The sequence below is a fragment of the Phlebotomus papatasi genome, chromosome 1, assembly GCF_024763615.1.
Source record: "Phlebotomus papatasi isolate M1 chromosome 1, Ppap_2.1, whole genome shotgun sequence".
Lineage (NCBI taxonomy): Eukaryota > Metazoa > Arthropoda > Insecta > Diptera > Psychodidae > Phlebotomus > Phlebotomus papatasi.
The window spans coordinates 26,052,662-26,075,199 of NC_077222.1; the positions used below are offsets into that span (position 1 = coordinate 26,052,662).

A 22,538-nucleotide genomic window follows, 5' to 3' on the forward strand; every position below is an offset into this window, starting at 1 on the left:
AATGTCTGAAATGATCTCTGAAAAAGTCTATTGATCAATTTGTTTTGAGTGGCTTTCAACAGTTGGTAGATTTATGTTTCTAGCTATCGGAAATTTTTAATGAGTCTGGAAAGATCTTCCTTGTACATCCAAAAAATTGATGGGTCTATTGAGTTACTCCTAAGATAGAAAACTCTCTAAGTTCATTAATAATATTCCAGTGGATAACATCTGTCGTGGAATTTCTCGTTGCTGGGAAATCTCTGTCTCCTCTATCCATCCACGATGAGAAATATGAGTTCAAGACACAGAAAAAAAGGAACAAGATTAAACCAGAGAAATAAAATCCCTTCTGTGGTTATTCTCTGTCCTATCACTTTTTATTTTTTTCTTCCTCATCATGTTGTCCTAAATGTTGTGTCACCCAAGAACATGAAATTGGGTCTGGGATAGGCAGAACACAAGGGACTTTATATCCACCCATGAGGCATCTTCATTATCTATTTAGTACGAAATCGTTGAGAAAAACAGGTTGCTTTTAGTGACTTCTGAGAAATCCCGAAAGGAAGAGGAGAGGCTTCTCTTCTGTGGCGTGTGTTGATGGTTTTATTTTCTTGTTAGTTGGATGAGCATGATAAAGAACTTGAGGAGCGACACCAAAATCCCAAATAACACTGAAGAGATGCATTTTAATTCTTTATTCAATCCACTGCATATGGTGCATTTAGCATTAATTCAATTTAACTTGCCTCCAAGTTGCCACTTGGTACACTGTTAGAAATCAAATGATAAAATTTCTACAAAAATAAATTTTAGGAAAATTATTCATAAAATGGAGCGTTAAGTCACATAAAAAAGTTTTAAGATTGATTGCATTTACTGAAAACATATGACCTTCAATACTTTTGGACAAGCACTAAAGAAGTTTAAGTTCTCAATTGTTTAATCTATTTCTTTTTTTTATATTTTAAAAATATAGCAATATTCTTATTGTATTTATGATTAATTTTTACATTTTGTATTACAAAAATCAAAATTTATTTTTTTTTTTAAAAAAACTAGAGACCCTTTTGGATATACTTAAGAACTAATACAGTAATAAAATCAGGCACAAGATCTTCGAGGTCTGAAAACATGAAAACCGATTCAGAAATGGATTTCTAATTGAAAAAAACGAATTCATGAGCATAAAAAATACTTTCATTATGAAATTAGTAATTTTAATCACATGTTTATGTCTTAAATCTGCTATTCTAAGCGTGTATATTTCAAAAAAGTTTGTTACTTATAAGGATAACAGATTTCAAGAACTGCATACCCTATAAAACATTTCAAAAACAATATTAGGGGAGACCGGGGCACAACTAGTCATGGATAGATTTCATCAGTGATGTGTAATAGTTTTCCTTAAAAAGATTATCGAGAAAACTCCTATTTATTTAGAGTAATTAACTTCCTCCCTCTTTTTTGAAGTATTTATCGATCTGACTCAAACAATTTTTTTCACAAAAAAATAACCAAAGAAAAATTTTATTTTCTGGCTAACTCTACTCCAGTTTCCGCTACCGAATTAAAAATTTCGCGAAAGAAAAAAATTAGGACAATTTAAGTGAGTGTTTTGAACAGACTTCTGTTCGCATAGTACGTAATTCCAATTCCATTCTTCAAATTTCATACAAGTAGTTAATTTGACATAATTTAAGAATTCTAAAATTAATTTCTAAAATTTCTAAAATTAATTTTCAGATTTTTAAATTTAAATTTAATTTTTAGAAGCCAATCTGTGAGAGATATCGACTTCCAGTTTTAGGTGATCCCTTCATAAAGGAAGTATCTCGAGGGAGACTTGTTATTTCTTTATCTAATCCATTTTAAATCATCTAATTTTGTGTTATCAAATCACTTAGGGTAAGTGTGCCAAATTTCGGCATAGTTGCATGCAAGCGCCAAAGTCTCAAGTTTGAAATGTAATATTTTTAATACAAATTGAATTTCTGTGTTACTTTTTTATAATGAGTGTTGCTTGGAACCTTGTAGACAATTTATTGTCTTTATTTTCTCTAAAATCATTCTTATACATTTTAAAATGAATAAAAATGTAGACATAGCATTGGTGGCCTATTCCGGCCACCTTCATTTTCATAGTTCTTTCCTTTCCGGAATTCTTCCAATGCATATTTCAGATCATCTTGCTCATCGAAGCGATATTTTTTGTTATTTTTTGCATTGTACAATCTCCAGAGTTTGCAAAAATTAAAAATTCATGGAAATTTGAGGAAGAAAAAATGTGGCCGGAATTGCAAACTGGCCGGAATTTGGTACACTTACCCTATATTGACCTATTTCATAATGTTCATAAAAATTTTCATTCTGTGTGCAATAATTTCTAACAGTGTATGACCTTTGTGAAGAGGATTTGCCAAGATGTTCTTTCAAGAAGTAGCAACTGGACTCGGCTGTCTTCTGTATGACATTTGGAATTAAAATCTCGTAATAAAACTTAAGCATAAATATCAAACATTAGAATCTCTCTCTCAGCAAAGATGCAATAAGATGAACGACCATTGAGAAGTATTTTACATAATAAATTGTGATTATTAATATAAGATATTTCTCAATAGTACCCCATTAATGGGCTACCGAGTGAAGGAGTGATAGAAAAAAGCCAAATTTCAGCTCTGCCTTTATTTATTTTACGTGATTTTAATTTTTGAAGAACACCTTCACAAATTCCCGATAAATTGAAAGAAAAGGGGAGAAGATGGAAAACAAATTGACTGGAGAGGGACTTTTGAACATATTTAGAAAATTTATATTTTTAGGTGCATTGGAGGAAAATGCATGAGTGATATTTGGTCTTCAGTAAATATTAATTCACTTGTAAAATCACTCAATTATCGCTGAAATGGTACATTTTACTTTAGGAATTTTTGCTTAGACGATTGTTTGATTATTTGGACTCCGTGGCAAATTTATAATCGATATATCGGATGTTCAATTTTTTTTTATCAGAAAGAAATCGAGATTTTTCTCACTCACAAGCACAACATGGAATAATCATTGAAACATGAATAGCACACAGAGTGAATTTTGTTAAAATAAACATTAGTCCAAAAAGTGCTAAGACTCCTCCACACTATGGACACCTTGTACTTCTCACACCGAATTCTTCAATATTTTTTCATCAACTTCTTAAATGTTTACCAAAAAAGGGTCTGTAGTGCACGATTATTGCGCACTGAAGACATATAGTTATATGCAAATATTTACAATTGGTATTATTATCAAATTTCTGAATGATTGTGCCATACGCGCCACTCTTTTCTGCGATGGCACATGAACACGCGCCAAAATCATCACAAATGGATGCTTCTTTTTGTCTTCTCTTTGCAATTCCAGCTAATTTTGGAATTTAATTACACACTAGCACTATTCTCTTTTTGGTAAGTTAAACATAGATCTTGTCGTTCAATGCTGATGTGACGATTGTAGAAATAATTCAGACATATTAAGTATATTTTCCGCATTCTCAACTGACTGGATATTCACTTAATGTTCCATAAAATACTCTTTGGAATAGTTTTAGTCTAAATGGATTTATGTAAAAAAATCACGGTAGATGGATTAAATTTAAAATGATCCAGTGACTAATAAATGATGCCTGATCCGTATAAGCGGACGACTTTGCATCCCTGCTTTTCGTAAGCTTTCCTATATTTTTAGGATTTAAGAATGTTCCAGTGTCCATTAAGGGCATTTAAGGATAGTCTAAAGATCATCCTCAAAAGCTAGAATTAAAGATAAGCTTAAGAAGAACTTATGGCCTCTACACATTGGAAGCAATTTTTGTCAAAAATTGCTTTTTTGAAGGAAATTCCCTGCAGCGTTGTAGGGAGAAACGTCAAATTTCTGTCAAAAACGCAATTTTTGACGAAAATTGATCCCAATGTGTAGACGCCTTTAGAGTACAAGTCAAATTACATTTAGAAATAATCATCATCATAATTTTCAACCCATTATCCCTATTGGGGTCGCGGGTTTAGGACGTCTACTAAGTTACCAACCTACGCCTGCCGATCCTTTTACTAAAGTATTCACAGTAAATCTCAAGGCTCTCCAAGGTAAGATCCTGAAATTGATTCAGTCACCTTGTCCTAGATTTTCTCCGAAGTCGAGACCTCTTCACAATGCTTTGCACCTTTTCTGGGGGATCTTCTCTTCAAGAAGCAGTAAGACCAAAAGCAAAATTTTGAAAATCTTTCAGTAGGGAAAACCGGGGTAAAATTAGCCACGTATATATTAGTATCTTATCACACAGATAGTAGTATCTTATAGTTTGCCTTCGAAGGAATATTGAGGAAACCACTCTTTATTCCAAATATATACTTCCCTTACTATTCATTGAAATATGTATCAGCCTCATACAAATATTTTTTGTACAAATTATAAGCAATTAATAATTTCATTTGGTGGCTAATTCTACCCCGATCTCCCCTAAGAAAATTCTGTTGAGGAATCCATCCCTAGAAGTATTCATTGCCAAATGGAAATTTATTTCTAACCTTGGTTTATTCTTTCGAAGCACCCCCAGGGGTCGACTGCACAAAAAGGTATAACAGTAGACTCTCGCTAATCCGTGGATTCTTTAACCGGGTGACATAAAAAAGTCCGTGAGACAGTTGAATTTTAAAAATTTTGTTGACATTGTAACCGTTTCGGGTTTTTTTCGGTTTTTTTGTTACAGCAAATGTGCTCTATCTACTGTAAATCTTCCTCACTGTAACTTTTTTTGGATAGTACGCATGTTTAGAGAGAATGTTGATTCAGTTAGGTCAGGATTCACTCCACAAATTTCCAATGTAAACAAAAAAATCGTTGGATTTCAAACAATCTGATGTGTATCAATCTAAAAATCCATTTGACATTTCGGTCCCGCTCTCACGGATAAGCGAGTCTACTATACTACCTTAAGAACTAATAACTTCAGACTCTTGAAAGGATGTTATTAAAGGCCGTTGAAAAACAGCCAGATAGCTAGATAGTTCACGCCAGAGTTCTTCCCCTAGCTTCGGCTTGACAACTGCTTCAAGCCGAAACATAACCGGAAAAAATCAAACTTAATCTGTAAAAAAGGGGTGGCAAAGCGTCCCAGGCTTTGCGAAATGCTCAAATTCATGACTTAGATGTTATACCGCAAAAGTACTTTCGCATCATTTACCGTTTACCGGTCCTCAACCGATTTGAACCGATTCATAAATCTCTCAAAAGATACCCCAAAATAGTTTTAATAGGATTGATTTTCAGATAAAAATTTTTATAGATTATAAACCGGTTCATTACCGATTCAAAACCGATTGGAACCGGTTCTGTTTTGTCGGAAATTCCAAACCTTTCCAACGACCCCAAACATGATCCAATTTGCTTGATAAATGCGCATTCTAGTGCCTTTTTAAATCTCTTAACGCAAAATCTAAAAGTTCATGGAAATTCGAGGAACAAAAAAGGTGGCCGAAATTGCAAGCTGACCGGAATTTGGCACTTACTCTATCACCTCACTGGTAAATGTCTTAAAAAATTTCCCATTTTTCACACGAAAAATCTAATTCACTAAGCAAATCTCATTTCAGGTAAAATGCACAAATCACCACTAACATGAATCAACACAATATTCAATGAATATTTAATAATATCACTCAAAATAGCAAAGAAACATTGTTAGTACTTCACCACAGCTAAATAAGACTAAAGTAAACACGAAGATCTGCCATATTTCTCGTAAGCAATTTCTCACAGTGAAATTTCAAAAAAGCTATTTTAACTCAAATCATATTCAAAATTTAATGAATTTAGTGTTAGAATCTTTTAAAAAGAATAAACATTTAGATAGAACACATAATTCATTAAATATTCAAACAAAGTTGCGTAATTTTAATCAATTTAATATTAGTGTCCAATTTTATCCTCAAAGTGTCCAAAATAAGAAACTGGACAAAATTATAAGCCTTTCCCCTAAATGTCTTACAAAAAACACAAGAAATTCATATTATTCGAAGGCATGAACGTTCAAAGGGAGAGCACTTTCCTCTACTTGTAGGAAAAAGTTCCAATGCTTCATGCGATCACAATCTTCGTTATTACTACTTTTTTCCTATTTTTCTCAATAAATGTTACTCTGCAATACATTTTAAAAACTGGGCATTTTCCTCTAGTCTTTAAAATATGAGTGCGATGAGTCACATTTATTGAGAAACATAAGAAGAAAATCTACTCATTACAAAGCTTGGGATCGTCCGAAACACTTCCTCTAGTTTTAAAAACTCCTCCACATTTAATGACATACGTGCATATGTATGATCACAAAATATACAACTTGAGAAGGGATTTTTCATCGTTTTCATCCCGGAGTAGGTTGGAATCGACACTAAGACGGCGATGGCTGCACGGGCGGTAGATCAAAAAATAGAGAGATGATAATAAATAAATAACATTATAAGGAAAATAGAAATAAAACTGAACAATTGGGTGATGTTAGGACAAAATCTGGGATTTTTGCGTCATAAAGTTCTTAATTGGTATGTAGTGCTACCGCATACAAAAAACAGAACGCTTAAAAATTTGACAGTTCTCAAAATACGCACTAGAGCTTGACACCTGTCAAAATGTCAATCAAACATATTAAAAGTAGTAGGAGTGTATGTAATGGGTGTAATGTGTTTATTTACATTAAAAATACACATCAAGACAAACGAATAGGACATAGACTTGAATATTATTCATACCTTTTTTGCATCAGAGTTGCAAAAAATGTTGATTTTTATAAACTATCCAATCCTCCCCTATTTACAAATTCAAATAAAGAGAATCTAACAAGGTCGTTAATTTTTAGTGTTATTCAGAAAATAGAAAAATCTAAAATTAAGCAAAGATTAAGACATAAGAAACATAAATTTTATCGATGTCTCACGGCAATTTTATTGATTGCCTGGAAGCAATAAAATGCTACATATTTCTTGGCATTTTTTACATATCACTCGCATATGCAGAAATGTGCAGAGATTTTCAACATGAGTGGAATATAGTTATTCTCATTTAGGGTTCTTTGCCTATTGCAGAAGATGCTCCATCACATGCGTCTGAATAAATTTAGTGGGAAATGAAGAAGTGCACTGAGCGTTTGCGCAAATTTTATTGCATTTTTATGACGATGAAAAGTTAATCATTTGTGTTCTCAAGTCAACATGCAAAAGAACTTATTTAATGCTCTTTTTCACAATCTCTTAGAACTTTGTTTTTTTTCTGCCTTTCAATTAAAAAAAAAATGAACAATGTGGTTTCACACCGTATGTAAACTATTCTATGCCCTGTACCCATTTTGTTACTTGTCGGGGATATTAGTTCAGATTTTATGCCTCATCTCTTGTCATGTTAAATTATTCAAGGAGCTAAGAAAAAGTCTAAGAAATCGCAATAAAAATATCCACAAGTCATCATAAACCGCAGAATTATTGACCAGACTAACGTCTGTAGAGCATTTAAATAAGAACTAAAGAAAAAAGATAATTCCCACAGAAAATTCTGTAAAGCAACCAAACGTCCAATTTAACGAGATTTAATTCATTTGGAATTCTTTTACCTATTTTTACTAATTGAAATGAGGTCGGGTAGCCTTTAATTGGTTAAGATTAGTCTGATTGTTGTACGTTAAACATTGCATTTTCTTCACGTTTGCCTCTCATCTCAATGTTTTTGAAGAACAAAATGTAATGTTGAAATTTGTTTATTGTTATAAACTTTCATCTTGTAATAGTTTTGTGTGAGAAAGTTCAGAAAATGAAGACATTTTCCGCCCTCAGTGTTTCTGATATTACATTTTAATTTTAGAAGAATGCTTATGCGGAGTTCATTGGAAGAATGTTATTGAATTCTTTGCCTATGCGAATTTATGATTTTTCCATTTTGTTTAGTTTAAATGAGCGAATTTATGGAAATTCTTAGAAAAATTTGCTAACATTTGCGATTTCTCTTTTTTGATCCTTGACGGTGAGAAATATTTATAAATACTTTATTTGTATATAAATGAATTCTTTTTCTTTTATTACTCATTTAGTGTAGTCACTAAATTTTCTGCAAACTTAAGAAGTTCTAAGTCAAGGGGTTTCTAAGTTGAAAGAAATTAAATAAAAATTTTCGAACTATTGCTGATAAATATTAAATTTAAAAAAATCAGTTAAATTTGAATTTGAATTTGAATATGATTTTGACAGCTGTCTGTAGAAATAAAACTTCGAGAAGAGCTTTAGGCTATTTGGTCCGACATCCATAACATAAACCGGAAAAAGAGAAGAATAAGCCATATTCTAAAAGAATAAGTCTAATGAGATTGAAAACTATCATTATGACAGAAAAGACTTTCGAAAAATACCTTTCATGTTAAAGCAATGCAAGCAAGCCATTGTGAGGAGGCATCGATCTCGAAGCAGACCTACGACAAGGTAGCTGAATGAAATTCAGAACCTTGCCTTGGGATCTTGGGATCGAATCCGAATATCTTCCTGAAGTGGAGGAGGATCGACAAGCGTGGGCTGCTAAATTGGATGTCATGGGCCCGCAACCCCAATAGGGATAAACGGTTAAAAATGATGATGATAGAAAATGATATCCTTTCATATTATGTTTTTTTTTCATTTTACTGCTTAAACTGAAATAGAAAGCAGTATATATAATCAGCTTTTTTTCAACTTGTTAGAACCTAAGCTTTAAACAATGAGAGATAACAGTTCCGTGCATCGGTAAAAAAAAACATTATTATCCTCAGACATTTTTTCCTTCTCTCTCACATTCCTTCTATCCTCGCCAAAACTATGTTTTTTTGGAAAAAAAAGAAAAGTCATACCTAATATAATTGACAGATATCATTAATATTCAGTGACAGCTGTCAAATTGACAGCAAAACAGTTTGACGAAAATAGATGACATACTGTATTTTGATCGGAATGTATTATTCAGCTGTTACAATTTTAATGTGCAAGCTTAGTGAGAAATTAAACATATCTAATTAATTAATTTGACTTATGTCTATGTGGCACACTTATAGCTATCACAATGAAAGAAATGTTTATGTACTTCAAATTGCAACATTGGAAATTTCAGTACCCTTAAGTCCTTTACACATTGAAAGCATTCTTTGCCAAAAATTACATTTTTGACAGAATTTTGACGTTTTAACATACAACAGAGTTTTTAGCAAGCTCTTGACACACTGTCAATTAAATCTGCGATTTACATATAACAATATAATAATACAGAGATTATACGAAAATAACTGATTTAGATGACAAGATCTCTTTTTTCAGGGATGTTTGATTTAACAAAAACATTTTACCAAGAAAACTTGGCGTGGAAATTCAAATTGAATTTAACACCTATCACTATGGCAGTGACAGCAAAAATGTTGTAAAATCTTCAGCATAAACTTTCTTGTCATTTTACATATGAGATTTTTTTATTGTAAAAAAATATGTGCAAAAATTGAGGTACGCATTTAATCTTTACATTATATCACAGCTGTCATTATGAATAAGTAACGGGAGACAATATGAGAGCAACCGCTCAAAAAAAAGCTCGAGAAAATTTTCAACAAAAATAACGAAAAAAATTAATTTCTCTGTAAGTGACAACCATTAAAAGTGACAGCAAAAATGGTTTACTTAGGTAAATAAATTGCCACTGGAGAAAAACTGTAGAAATTCCAATTATAAAGCGGAGGTGTGCAAGAACCGTTGAAACCGAATAAACGTCAAAATAAGTTTGTTCAAGTAGCGTTTTGACCACTGACATACAAGTTTCTTTTGACGTTTTTTCAGTTTCAAACGGTTCTTGCACACCTCTGTTATAAAGTATCATTGTCGTAATAATTATCAATAACAAATATTCCAGTGACAGTTCGAACATCTTAAGTGACAGTTGTCAGTTGGCAGTGACAGTTGACAGAGAGTTGAAGGAATTAACAGCCTCTCCCACAATGAATCGATAAACATTAAACTTTCACTGAAAAAATGGCGTACAAATTAAAATAATGAAAAATGACAATTGTCAATATCAGCTTTGACAGATCGTTTGTTGCATCGATCGTTGTCGTATCTGCATTTGTTTTGTGTGTGCATTTGATACAAGCTACGATACAGACATCGTCTCTTGTGTGAAATACTGACACAAGAAAAACACAAATACGACAACGATTGATGCAACGGACGATATATTCCCTTGACAGTTTAATTACCTGACAGCTGTCAAAGCGATAGGGACAGAAAAGTTTTTAATCAGACCTTTAGCCGTGCCATTTGCTCTCGAAGTTTGCTCACTCTGATAAACAAAATTTCGAATCAATTATGCAAAGAAATTCATAATTCGTGATATTTAACTTGGGAGCTGTCATTATTTCAACGACAGATGATCCTTTGACAGATATTTTAGATTGCGTTCTATTTCACTAAAAAATTCACAACTTCTTATAAACAATCAAAAAATATTGAAAAAAAAACATCCCAGTCAAAGAATCAACCTAAAAATGTAAATAAGTTTGACAGCTGTCACAGTGACAGTGACAACGTGACAAGAAAAATTTAGAATAGGTGCCCCATTCAAATATTTTACCTTCTTAAACTGATTTACTTAACAAAACATTTCATTCAATTTTTTTTATTGAATGTATCATCCATTATGATTCTTGTGATTAATGAATAAGCCCAAAATAATATGAATGAACTGGCATGTTTTGCATAAGTAAGTGTCCCCCTGGGTGGTGATTTCTCATTGAAAGAATATTTACTGTGAGAACTTTTTCTCTGGCACTTCATTGCTAATCACACACATTGGAACGAATAAATACTTTTCATTTTTTACACTTTCATTTATTTTTGTTTCTTCAGAATATTTCACTTTTTTTTCTACATACATTACTCATCTCTCTTGAGCACATAAACGCATATTTTCTCACAAACGCATGAATGGATAAAAGAACTATGTATGAACTCTCCATAACTCTTTGGCTGATTGTTGAAGAAGTTTAGTGGGTAGAAAAAAAGAAATTACAAAGTGCAATATTGTCGTGCAATGGTGAATAGTAAAGTGAAATGAAAGAGTTGAAGCTTAAACATACAAATAAAAGTGCAAAGTTTGTTTTCTCTCCATTCTTCAATTCTTTTCAGTCCTCGCTATGTACAAAAATTTTCAAATGCAACGTCCAATTGAAACTGTGGGATTTTATTAACACTTCCTGCCATCAAAAATCAATCAATCCATCAACCTATAAAATCTATGCAAACGTGAAAATATCGGGAAATTTTTTTTCGCCTTTTCTCTCATTTCATTTTACAGCTTCACTTGCACTATGTTGTATTGTTTTAACCCAATTTTCATTCCACTATTTGGAGAAAAAATACGCACAGAGTTTGTTTCATGGAGAAAAGGGCTCCAAAGATGAAAACATGCAGACTTTTCTCTCAAATGTTAGTTTATTTTGAGTATTTTATCGTCAAATTGTGATTAAGTGATTTATCATTTATCTGCGTGGTTGTTGATGTTGACCAAATGAACACACATAGTGTTGCAGGATGAAAATTTAATTTGGAGAACATGCCGAAAGAGTTTGGAAAAAATAACACTTTGCAATGACGGTTTACAATGCACATTAAACAGTGCTCAAGAGAAGTGTGAAAATATTTGTTGAATAAGACACCCAGAGAGATGAAAATGTGGACACAACACATTAAATCTTTAATGATCTAGATTATATAAAAAAAAGCTTGTCATAAGTTTGTTTAAGCTCATGAAAACTGTGATTCTTAAGAATTCATACATCAGTATATTTCAACACAATACCTAAGTAAAATGCATTTTTATGATTTTAGAATTCACTAAAATTGAAATAATTTTTTTACAGAATTCTTAAGATTCCAGAATGCGAATGCCTATAAGGATCTATAAAATACGATTAAGAAATTGTCATTAATGATTTGTTACTGTTTAGAACCTATTTACACTTCCAAATGATTCCAATACCTTTCTAAGAAATTGGATATAGTCCAAATTAGCTAAAAAATACACTTTCTAAAACAGCCTATCATTTGACCTTGAATATCCATTACAAAAAAATATCCAAAGCGATTGATCTATCAAACACCCGGTAACCTTGATAACATATTTGAAGAGAAAAACTGAGATAAATTTAAAACTATTTTTGTTTATAAAATATAATGTTTTGCAAGAGAAAACAAATACGAATACAATTTTAAAATTAAAAAGATATGTATTACATTTATTTGAAAGCTTTTCATTTTTTTTAATTTAAAAATTAAAAAAAATTAATTTAATTTAATTTAAAATAAAAGTTCTTAAATATACAACATTCAAACTATATTTTCTGAAATTTTTATTTAAAATGTTCAAGATTCAGACTTTGAGTCATGATTTACGGAGACATTTTTAAGAGAATTTACTTAGCCGTGGACAAGATTTCTCGAAGTATATTCATCTGAAATAAAAAAAAAAACAAATATTACCTGTTAGTTAATGAGTTAAACTCGTTACTTGTACAAAACAGTTTTTAATGCAATTTGGATTTTTAAGAGAAATGTATACAAGAATAATTTCTTGCGTGTTTTACACCACGTTTCGTTTTGTCAAATAAGTTGTGATTCAGGTAAAAAAGTTTAAGCGTTCAAATACAATTCTAAATCATTAACTAACAAGAAATTTTTGGTTTTTTTTTTAATTGAAGATGAACTTACTCCGAGAAATCTTGTCCACTGCAAAATAAGTTTCTAGGTGACATATTTTTTAAAGAAAATTTATTCCTCTACGTTTCGTATTCAAAGAGTCCAAATCATTTAGGAAATATTTACCAGTGCATCCATTTTGTAAAATAAGTAGGTCAAAATTGATATCTGCTGTAAGGAAAACATTTTAAAAATAGGGCTAAAAATTTCAATATTTTTTTTTTATTTTCTGAAATCCCTGTTCGAATTCTAAGAAACTTACGACTTTGAAGAAGGTCTATGGAGGCCATCTATGGAAAAAAATTTAAGCCGCTATCTCTTTTATCTTGGAAGATATTAAATTTTCAAATTTACAATTTGTGAATTTTTTCCCCAGTCTCCCCTACTCTACCAGATATCATAGTTTTTTTACAGAAATATCTTATTAAAGTGAAAAGGACCAGTTTGAAGAAAAATCCCAAATATTATTACTTAATGTTTCAAAGTTACTTCATGTCTCCAAGAAAAAAAAATATAAAGACTATTGTAGAATCACTTTTTTTTAAGATCGGGCTTAAATATAACGTTAGGCAAAGCCAAATTAGGACTTTTTTCCAGACAGTAGAGTATCTTTTTCTACTAAATCAGCATAGTAGAATATTATAGGAATTTCAAAATTACAAAATTCTGAATTAAATTCTTAATGATGTTGATCCAAGATTGTTTACGGGACCCACTGCATTGCAGTAGCTGCGATCATGAAAGGATCTCACTGAAGTGCAATATTAATTTTCAAATTAAATTTTCATATCTTCCTCATTTTCTCTTTGAATGCACTTGATTTATTTATCTTGATGCAGTTTATTTTCTTGCATTGTATATTATCAACACTACCGAGAGATAATTGAATGTTTTGCCTTTGCAATTGCTCTGCAAAATTGAACGATGTGTGAGGGTAAGAAACAAAGTAAATAAAAAAAAAGAATTCTTTTGCGTATGCCTTGTTCATTCACTAAATGAAATTGCATTACATATATTTATTTTTTCACTCAAACCACTATATTTGTTGTTGAAATCTCATGAGAGGCAGAGCAAATAAATGGGAAATTGCACAGAGGAAAAATCCACATGGGATGGGACTCTGAAGGCGAGATCTCAAGTTCAGAAACAGGAAGATAATAATTTGTCGCAATTAATGGTGATACGCCCTCGAAGCCACAAAAAAGTGCCACAATGAAAAAGAAGTTGTGCAAAAAAAGTTAGTGCCATCGGAGAGAGTGCCGTGGTTTTTCTTTCAATTTATTGCACAGCCTCTCCACAGTTTGTAATTCCGGATGATATATTGTGTGAAACTGAAAGAGAAACAATAACAATCCATTTGACAACAAGGAAATAACCCTTCATCATTAAAATTCGCAAATTCAGTCAGAGAAAATGGGAATGGACGTTCTTTGTGAATATTTATTCTTTTGATTTTTTGTTATTCAGAACCATTGAGTAGACGAATAATTTATAATGTAATAAATTAGAAATTGTAGATTAATATTAAAAATAAAGATCTACCACAAGATAAAACATTTTAATTATTTGAAATGTGGAACACGAAAAGAATGAGAAAATAAACATGTTTAAATTCTTCGGGAATTGAATGTGACATCCCAAGCAGCACATTATGTTAGTCTTTTTATGAATATCCATATGATCAAGATGAAAAAAAACTTGCAATGCGATTAAGAGCAGATATCTTTCTTTAAACAACGTTTTATGTAATACCACTTTTTTTGAATTCACTGCACAATGTCATTTTTAAGTATGATGTTGGGAATTTCGGGATAAATCTAACGTAAAGTAATCCAGAACAAAATAACTTAAATATTATTCATTACATTTTGTAATCCGACGCTCAGACGACTCGACCGTTATTCGACTTTCTTTGCAATCAAAGGAAGTAAGGGACAGTAGGGATATTTAGAAAAATACTTGTGTCTAAGTAATAATAATAATATTGGTGGCACAACATTCCATAGAGAAACCTAGGCCTTCCCAAAAGGGGAGTTCGGAATATCCACTATTTTTTTTTCTTATTCAGGGATGGGATCGTCAGTAGAATCAAGTGCAATGACACTCACTGGTAAATATAGAGCGAGTGCTCTACCACTTGACTCATTGAATGCCCAAGTAAGTCCCGGTCAAAATCCCAAAAAGCCAAAATCCTGAAAGACAAAATGTCGAAAACCCAAAATTCCGAAAGATAAATCTCGAACGTCAAAATCTCAAAAGAGCCAAAATTCAGAAACCGAAAATCTCAAATTTTTAAAAGTGTCATAGATACTCTTATAATTGCACCCGCGCTTGTTGAAGGCAAAGGGAAATTTTCTGTATTTCTGAAATTAGAGCGTTAGGCTCTTCAGCGATGTAGCCCCGACTCGACTATCACAGTTGTGTGAATTCGAGTCCCGCCCGGTGCGAATTATTGAAGCGTATGAATGGGCAATGTAAAATTCTTAAACTGAACAATAATATATAAAATTGCAGAAATAGCCAAGTAGGGGAAAGTACTCTCCCTTCGAACGTTCATGCCTTCGAATAATGTGAATTTCTCTTACTTTTCCTAAGAGACTTGCATATAATTATCACATAATTATCAATAATAGATAATAAGCTAAGTAATATTTAATAGAAATGTGTAAAGTCTTTTAGGTATACTAAAAGAAAATTCACATTATTCGAAGGCACCCAAATAGCAATTTGGAGTAAGATTACCGTTGGATGTATGTATTTCTGAATTCCAAAATTGGGTCTTATGACGATCGTCAGAGAGTCGAATAACGGAAAGTGGGGAATAATATAACGGTAACGGAAGTCATTTGGCGTCATAATAACTCTGAGATTACTCGCTCACGACTAAAATATGACGCCGACTTCCCGTAACTTTCAATATCCCTATAAAAAATATTCCCCTCTCTGGGTATATCTCAGGGGAAATTTCACTTATCAAATGGCAAATAGATCTATTTGGTGATGTGAATTCCAAAAACAGTTTATATTTTTGCGTGCTTTCTCAACAATATTACAGTGTGCATAATCTTTAGGAAAAGCTCCTCCAGTAGAGATGTATGCCGTAATTCGAAACAGTACAGTGCCGACAGGAATTAAGTAAAAATTAGACAATTTTTTGCATTATAAACACACAAACATTTTTTTTTCGAAAATGAAATTTCGTGGTTCAGTTCAGTTGGTTCAGTTTGCTCCAGTTTCTGTAGTGTCCTTGTGATTAAAATTTTGTGTCGAAACGACCCATTTCGTGAAAATCTTAAAAGATTTTGTAGTGTTCTTGCTATCGAGTTGGAAAATTTTCGACATGTCGGATGGTTCATTCAGCAATAGTCGAACGGCGAAAATCTTCGCAAATGTGAGTAGTGAATTAGGGAAAAATTAGAGAAATTTACATAGCACGTTGTAGAAAACGATAGAAAATGTGATGAATTCTTGAGAAAACGGTAGTAGTGCAAAACAAAGTTGTGAATTTCACTTAATGTCTTCATTCAAAATGCGTACGTCGATCATTTGGAGTCGCTTTTGTTACTGCATGGCAGAGTAAACTTTAGAACCGTAAAATAACGATAATAATACTAATTCAATCTTGAGTAATGCTCTGACCAAAATATGACGCGAATACGACTAATTTTTTAGATTCCAATTAGGAGTAATTTTTTGACCATTTCTTGTACACCAAAAACCAGTCATTTTTGAGTCAGAGTAATTTTTTGTGGATTGGACATGAACGTTCCAAGGGAGAGTACTTTCCCCTACATCAAAAATAAATATAGTTATCCTCTGTTGAATCTCGTCCCTTTCAAGATTTTGATTAGTTGAGATCTTGACCTTCGAGATTTTGGCTTTTCAGGATTTTGACTCATTCGGGATTTTAGCTTTCGAAATTTCGGCCGACACCGGTTCAAAACCAGATGTTTCTTTTTCGAAATAGTTGTGTAAAAAGCTTCAAGTGTTTTAGACATTCCCATTCTCCCCTAAGCACCCAAAGCAAATAGTGTAACGATTTTTTTTCTTAAAATTTTTCGCCCATTAGAACGATTTAAAATTATGCGGGAATTTAGGAACCTTTCAAAAATCCAATTAACCAGATTGAAAAAGAAATACCTGAAAATGTTAGAAGTTTTAATTCAAAATAATTCTTATGTGCTATGCCCTCAAATGGGATATGAAATATCCTTATAACCTTGACGCTTTGAACAGTTTTCCCCTTTCTAAATTTTCCTTTAAAATTTGTCTATGAAAGGGGTAAACAATAAACCTTAAGCGAAATAAGGTAAAGTACTCTTTATTCGACCGGTAGATTTATTTATTCAATTTAATTATATTTGCTATAATATTTTGTGTATGATCTAACATTAATAGGTCAATTATTCTTTAAATAATACGAATCAGTGACAAATTCATAGAAATTGATGAAATTCACCATCAAATATTCAAAAATTGACCCACTGGTCGAATAGAGGAACCCGGTCGAGTAAGGGTACTTTACCTTATAGATTCGAAAGGAGTAAAGGATTAGTAGCCTAAGGTCATACATACGTAACCATTTTCCTTATAAATCCATTGTTTTATTGTATTAGCAGAAAATCATTGAATTCTAGTGGGAACTGAGCCATATCATAATGTAATTTAGCTTCTCAATATGTTTATGCAGGTAAATTATATCACTATAAGGCTCAATTTTATGTAAAAATAGGTATAAATCCCAATTTCAAAAGTTCCCCACTTTCAAAGGTGCCCCACTTCCCCCTACATTTATTGAGAGAGAAAATTTTGTTAAAATTTCGCCTAAGGATTGTTTATTCCGCAGGAAACGAAAAATCGACAAGTGACTATTTAATGCATCCCTCCCCGACTGGCACATCTTGAAAATTGTCCGACATTCTTCGCGACATTTTTTCTCAATGTGTCCTAGAGTAAGACAACTGTAACATTCTGGAATAAGATTTCCTTATCTTATGATTTTTTAGGTTTTCAAATCCCTCCAAACATCTTGCGAAACTGCAATGTCAATAATGATGAAATCGCCTGAAAATAAAATCGATTTTATCTTCGTGCTTTTATTTTTATTTCCAACTGAAAAAAAAATATGAACTTGGATCCTATTTTGCAACATATTCCCTCGAGCTCAAATCCCTTGATTGTAGGAAAATCAATAAAATTCATTCTACAGCACATTTTCATTCACAGACTTTGCAATAAACTTGTAACTTATACAGTCGATAATTTTATGATCAGTGCTCATTGCGAAGGTCTTTGGCATGATTTTTTAGAGTTTGCCGGCAAATTTTAGCTGAAAAAAAAAGACCGGTAATATTTGCAGTGGTAATTTTCTGTATGATTTCAATCTGTTTGTTTTCCACGTGATTGAAATGGATGGGAGAGAGAGAGGCACGGTGCCATTATTATTTGAAATGTGCCGAAAAAAGAATTGACTGTTGGTATTGAGCCTATGAAGCTTTCTTGGGATTTTTTTTTCTTGTTATTATGATTGAACTTGGAAAATTGATTTCATTATGTGTGGTCCATGTTGATTGATTAATAAATCCATCAAAAAGGCGATTGATTTGGGTGAAATTAGTGAAAGATGGGTTGAAATGTATGATTCCACATGTCCAAAAACTAATTGTCTCTGTGTCTGGTGTCAATAATAAAAATGGTAACATATGTAGAATGTGCCCAGAGGATTCTGCCTGATTCACTTGTGTAGCACTTTGTTTACATTGAAATTTATGCTTGAAAAACTCATAACATGGAAGAAAAGCAATAAAAATGTGTTCTTTAGCACTGTTAGATGAACAATTTAATGGTTTTCTCTCGATGAGTTTTATGAATTTGATTATGTGTAGAAGTGCCCCAAAGAATTGTGACAAATTCCCTTGAGCAATATCCAGTATTGAGGATATCCTTTCTTCCACAAAGAACAAATTTCTAAATACGGTTTTTGGAAAAATAAAAGATTAAAGAGACTGAGGGTCCATTAAAAGTTGACATGACTTTTATGAACCAATCTTCTAACATTCTTTCGTAATCTTCTTCCAGAATATTTGCCTTGTTGCTCTGCTTACTGACAACTTCAATCGATGTGACTCAATCCAGGCATGTGAGTACGAAAATATTCTTTCTTTCTTCCTTCAGTTTTCTTGGGACAGAAAAATTTTTTTATGCGAAAATCTTACCCATTTCCCTTCCATGAGTCTCTCAATGTTCTAAAAAGCTTTTACACGGGACCTTACAATGTGAGCAGTCATTAATTTTCTCATGTAAATATTTAGAGGCTGAAGAATGAAATCGAATGATTTCTTAAGAGTTTTTCTAGTGATTCATTGCAGACTCTATTTTCCTGCCCCACGGAATTCTTCACAATTAGTCATGGCATCATTTGTCTGATGTCCTATTTGGCTCTCTGGGATGTTTCTGGGTCAATTTCCTCGCTGAGGAATCTGCTTGGTATCTCTTTCAGTTGACACGAAATCGACACAAACGACAACATGGTGCCAGGCTGTACCTGCCGGCATCGTATGTGATTCCAAACGGCGAGGGAGATTCCGGTGAACGCTGGGGCCCCTGGGGAGCTCCATCCGAATGCTCCAGAACATGTGGCGGAGGTGTCGCCTACCAGACGAGAGAATGCTACGACGTGGGTCATGATGGGTCACAGCGGTGTCGAGGAGGATCCCGAAAGTATTTCTCCTGTAACACGCAGGTGGGTAACCCTTCAACCTTTTACAATTAACTTGTGTCAAGATATGTACACAACGAAGTCAAGACACAGAAATTGCAGAAATGGGTCATCTTAGACTTTCTAAGCAATCTCAAGATTGCAAAATATGCAACCAATGAACAAACCCTTCCAGCGTTTGTCATAAAGATCAATCTTGGACGATTGGATCACTGTCACCCAAAAAAATCTTACGGCTACATCAAAAGTTGTATTTTGCTCTGAAAAGCTCGAAAAATGACTTATATCTGATCCTCAATTTTTGAATCTGTCCTCTTCAAGGGGTAACATCTACCAGAACGCCTAAAATCAATGTTTTTTGTGACTTCGCTGAGAGATTAGAATTAAAGGAGCGCTAGGACTATAGATAGAGATAGATAGAGAAAACTGTTTTAAAAAGGTGGAGAGGAATAAATTTCCTTTGAAAATACATCACCTGTATTTTTTAAATTTGCGAAAGCCTGTAATAAAGCAAATCAAAATATGATAATATCCCATACCTGGTACGCCTGGTATTATTTGCCTCAGCATTTTTAAGAATGGTCACAAAGTTACCTTTCATAAAGCAGCTCGATAACTGTATTTTCTTACAAAATAGAGGAAAATGGCTTTCACAAGGTTGTAGAGCAGTAAATTTCCTATAAAATTGCACTAATTAGAAATTTCTGGGGCGCTAGGGTAACTTGTAAAAAAATAAAATATCCGTTTTGTGACTTTTTGCCCCAGTCTCCCCTATAAATTGAATTACAACGAAATCTTTCCAATTTCACCCTAGCAATTACATTTTTCTGAAGTTTTGCAATCATTTGCATACGATTTAAATCTAGAAAATTTTGCGAAATAGAAATTTCTATCCTGTTTTTCTCATACATTTTGCACATATTCAAATTAACAAAACATTTCTTAAATCTAAATTGAATTTCTTTTGATACTCAAAAGACAACAAAGAGTATAAAAGAACGGGACAGGCAAAACCATAGAGTTCAAGAGAAAAAGAAGTTAAAATTTTAATTCCATAAAAATTTCATGATCCGGAAAAGAGCTAGAAACTAAATTTCTAAAATGTATGGAGTTGAGAAGGTAATTAAAAGGGGCAATGTGATTCAGCTGATCACGAATTTTTACGAAATGAAAGTCAACTTAACTCTCCCTTATTTAGATGATTCGAGATGAACATGTCAGATACATGAAAGTTTTTTTTATTTAAATTTGCCTAATGTTTAACAGATGTCATCCGGATATAGAAAAGCTGGGTTTATTAATAAATGGAGTAGCAAAGTGTTCCAGACTTTGCGAATTGCTCGAACTCGTGACTTAGGTGCTATAACCTCAAAAACACTTTTTCTATCTTTAACCGATTAATAACTAGTTTATTGAAGAGATTGATTCACTCAACAGATCGCCCAAAATAGTTTAGGATTAATATAATTGAATTTCAAATAAAAATTTCTTATCGGTTTATTATCATAGATTTATTACCGGCTCATAACTGACTGGAATCGATACAGTTTTATCAGAAATTCCAAGACCTTTCCAACAAGCCCAAACATAATCCCATTTGGTTGAGAAATACGCTCTCTAGAGCCTTTTTAGCCTTTGACCTTGAACAACTGTTATAAGAAATGATTCAACTGAATTTTCGCATATGGACGAAATGCCCGCCTGGAAATATCCGAAGGGGCGGCAAAGCGTTCCAGGCTTTGCGAAGTACTCGAACTCGTGACTTAGATTCTATTCAAAAGTACTTTTGCATCATTTTCCATTTATCGGCTCTCAACCGATTTAAACCGATTTGTAAATCACTCGATAGTTTTAAGAGTAATAAAATTGATTTTCGGACAAAAATTACTTAACGGTTCATAACTGGTTCATCACCGTTCACAACCGATTAGAACGGATTTATAAATCACTCAAAAGATCTCCCAAAATAACTTAAGAGTAATACAATTGAATTTCGATTAAAAATTATTTATCGGTTATGAACCGGTTCATTACCGATTCAAAACCGATTGGAACCGGTTCAGTTTTGTCTGAAATTCCAAGACCTTTCCAAGAAGCTCAAGCTCAAACACGACCCCATTCGCCTAACAATTGCGCTCGCTAGAGCCTTTTATAACCTTTAACCTTGAAAAAAACATTATCATGCAGAAATGTTTCAACGGTATTTTCACATGTGGTTAATTTTCCGAACGTTTCTTGATTTTCACAATTTTATTCTCTACGACGTTTCGAGGCTGAATATCCTCTTGATCAGGTATCGAATATGGCAGGGAAAATCACATACAGGTGTGAGTTGTTACACTGCACTTGGACTTGGATCACAACTTGGTCCGCAGTGTTCACCATTCGACGTGATTTTCCATGCCATATTCGATACCTGATGAAAATAGGACATTTATTCTCGAAACGTCGTAGAGAATAAAATTGTTTAAATCAAGAAAGGTTCAATGTTTTCGTCTATTTCCTGCTCTGAAACATATCTAAAAACGGAAAAAATCGCACGACGCATTTTCCGGCAATCCCAAAAACATGGTTCTGGAGGGAACGGTATGGGGAAAGGGGAATGAGGGGCATGTTAACAATCCTTAAGTCGACTTATGGGGGGTCACCCTTAGGTCTGAAGTCGCTATCTATAACCGTTTAGCCTCTAGAGCTAGTGATGGCAGTGTGATGGCATTTCTCACAAATCGTCTGAAACGCGAAGATTTGTTAAGAAAAGTGATTTCTGTAGAATGGAAGGTGGAAATTTGGGGGGGGGGGTTAAAAAATTGAGGTAACTGGTCTCTCCGTGGTATTCGGACAGGAAAAATGAAAAAAATCGTGCAACGCGTTTTCGACGAATCTCAAAAAGGGTTTTTTCAGGGGAAAAGGAAGAGTGGAGGAAAAGAAAGGCCATGTTAATGGTCCCAGTGTTGACTTACGTGGGGGATCCTCCGAAAATCCTGAGTCTCTATTTCTCACCGTTTAACCATAAAGCGCGGTAATGACCGAACGAACATATGGACAGATGGATGAACAGCATGACA

General features: G+C 33.0%; 1 protein-coding gene across 1 annotated transcript in view; it reads left to right on the plus strand.

Moving 5' to 3' along the window:
- The window catches only part of LOC129798325 (papilin), a 42,353-nt gene that overhangs the window by 7,139 nt on the left and 12,676 nt on the right, over positions 1-22,538 (plus strand). Inside the window, exons 2-3 of the mRNA XM_055841432.1 lie at positions 18,834-18,894; positions 19,255-19,497. Of these exons, the coding sequence (XP_055697407.1) occupies positions 18,834-18,894; positions 19,255-19,497 (304 nt within the window). The remainder of the gene's footprint in view (positions 1-18,833; positions 18,895-19,254; positions 19,498-22,538) is intronic.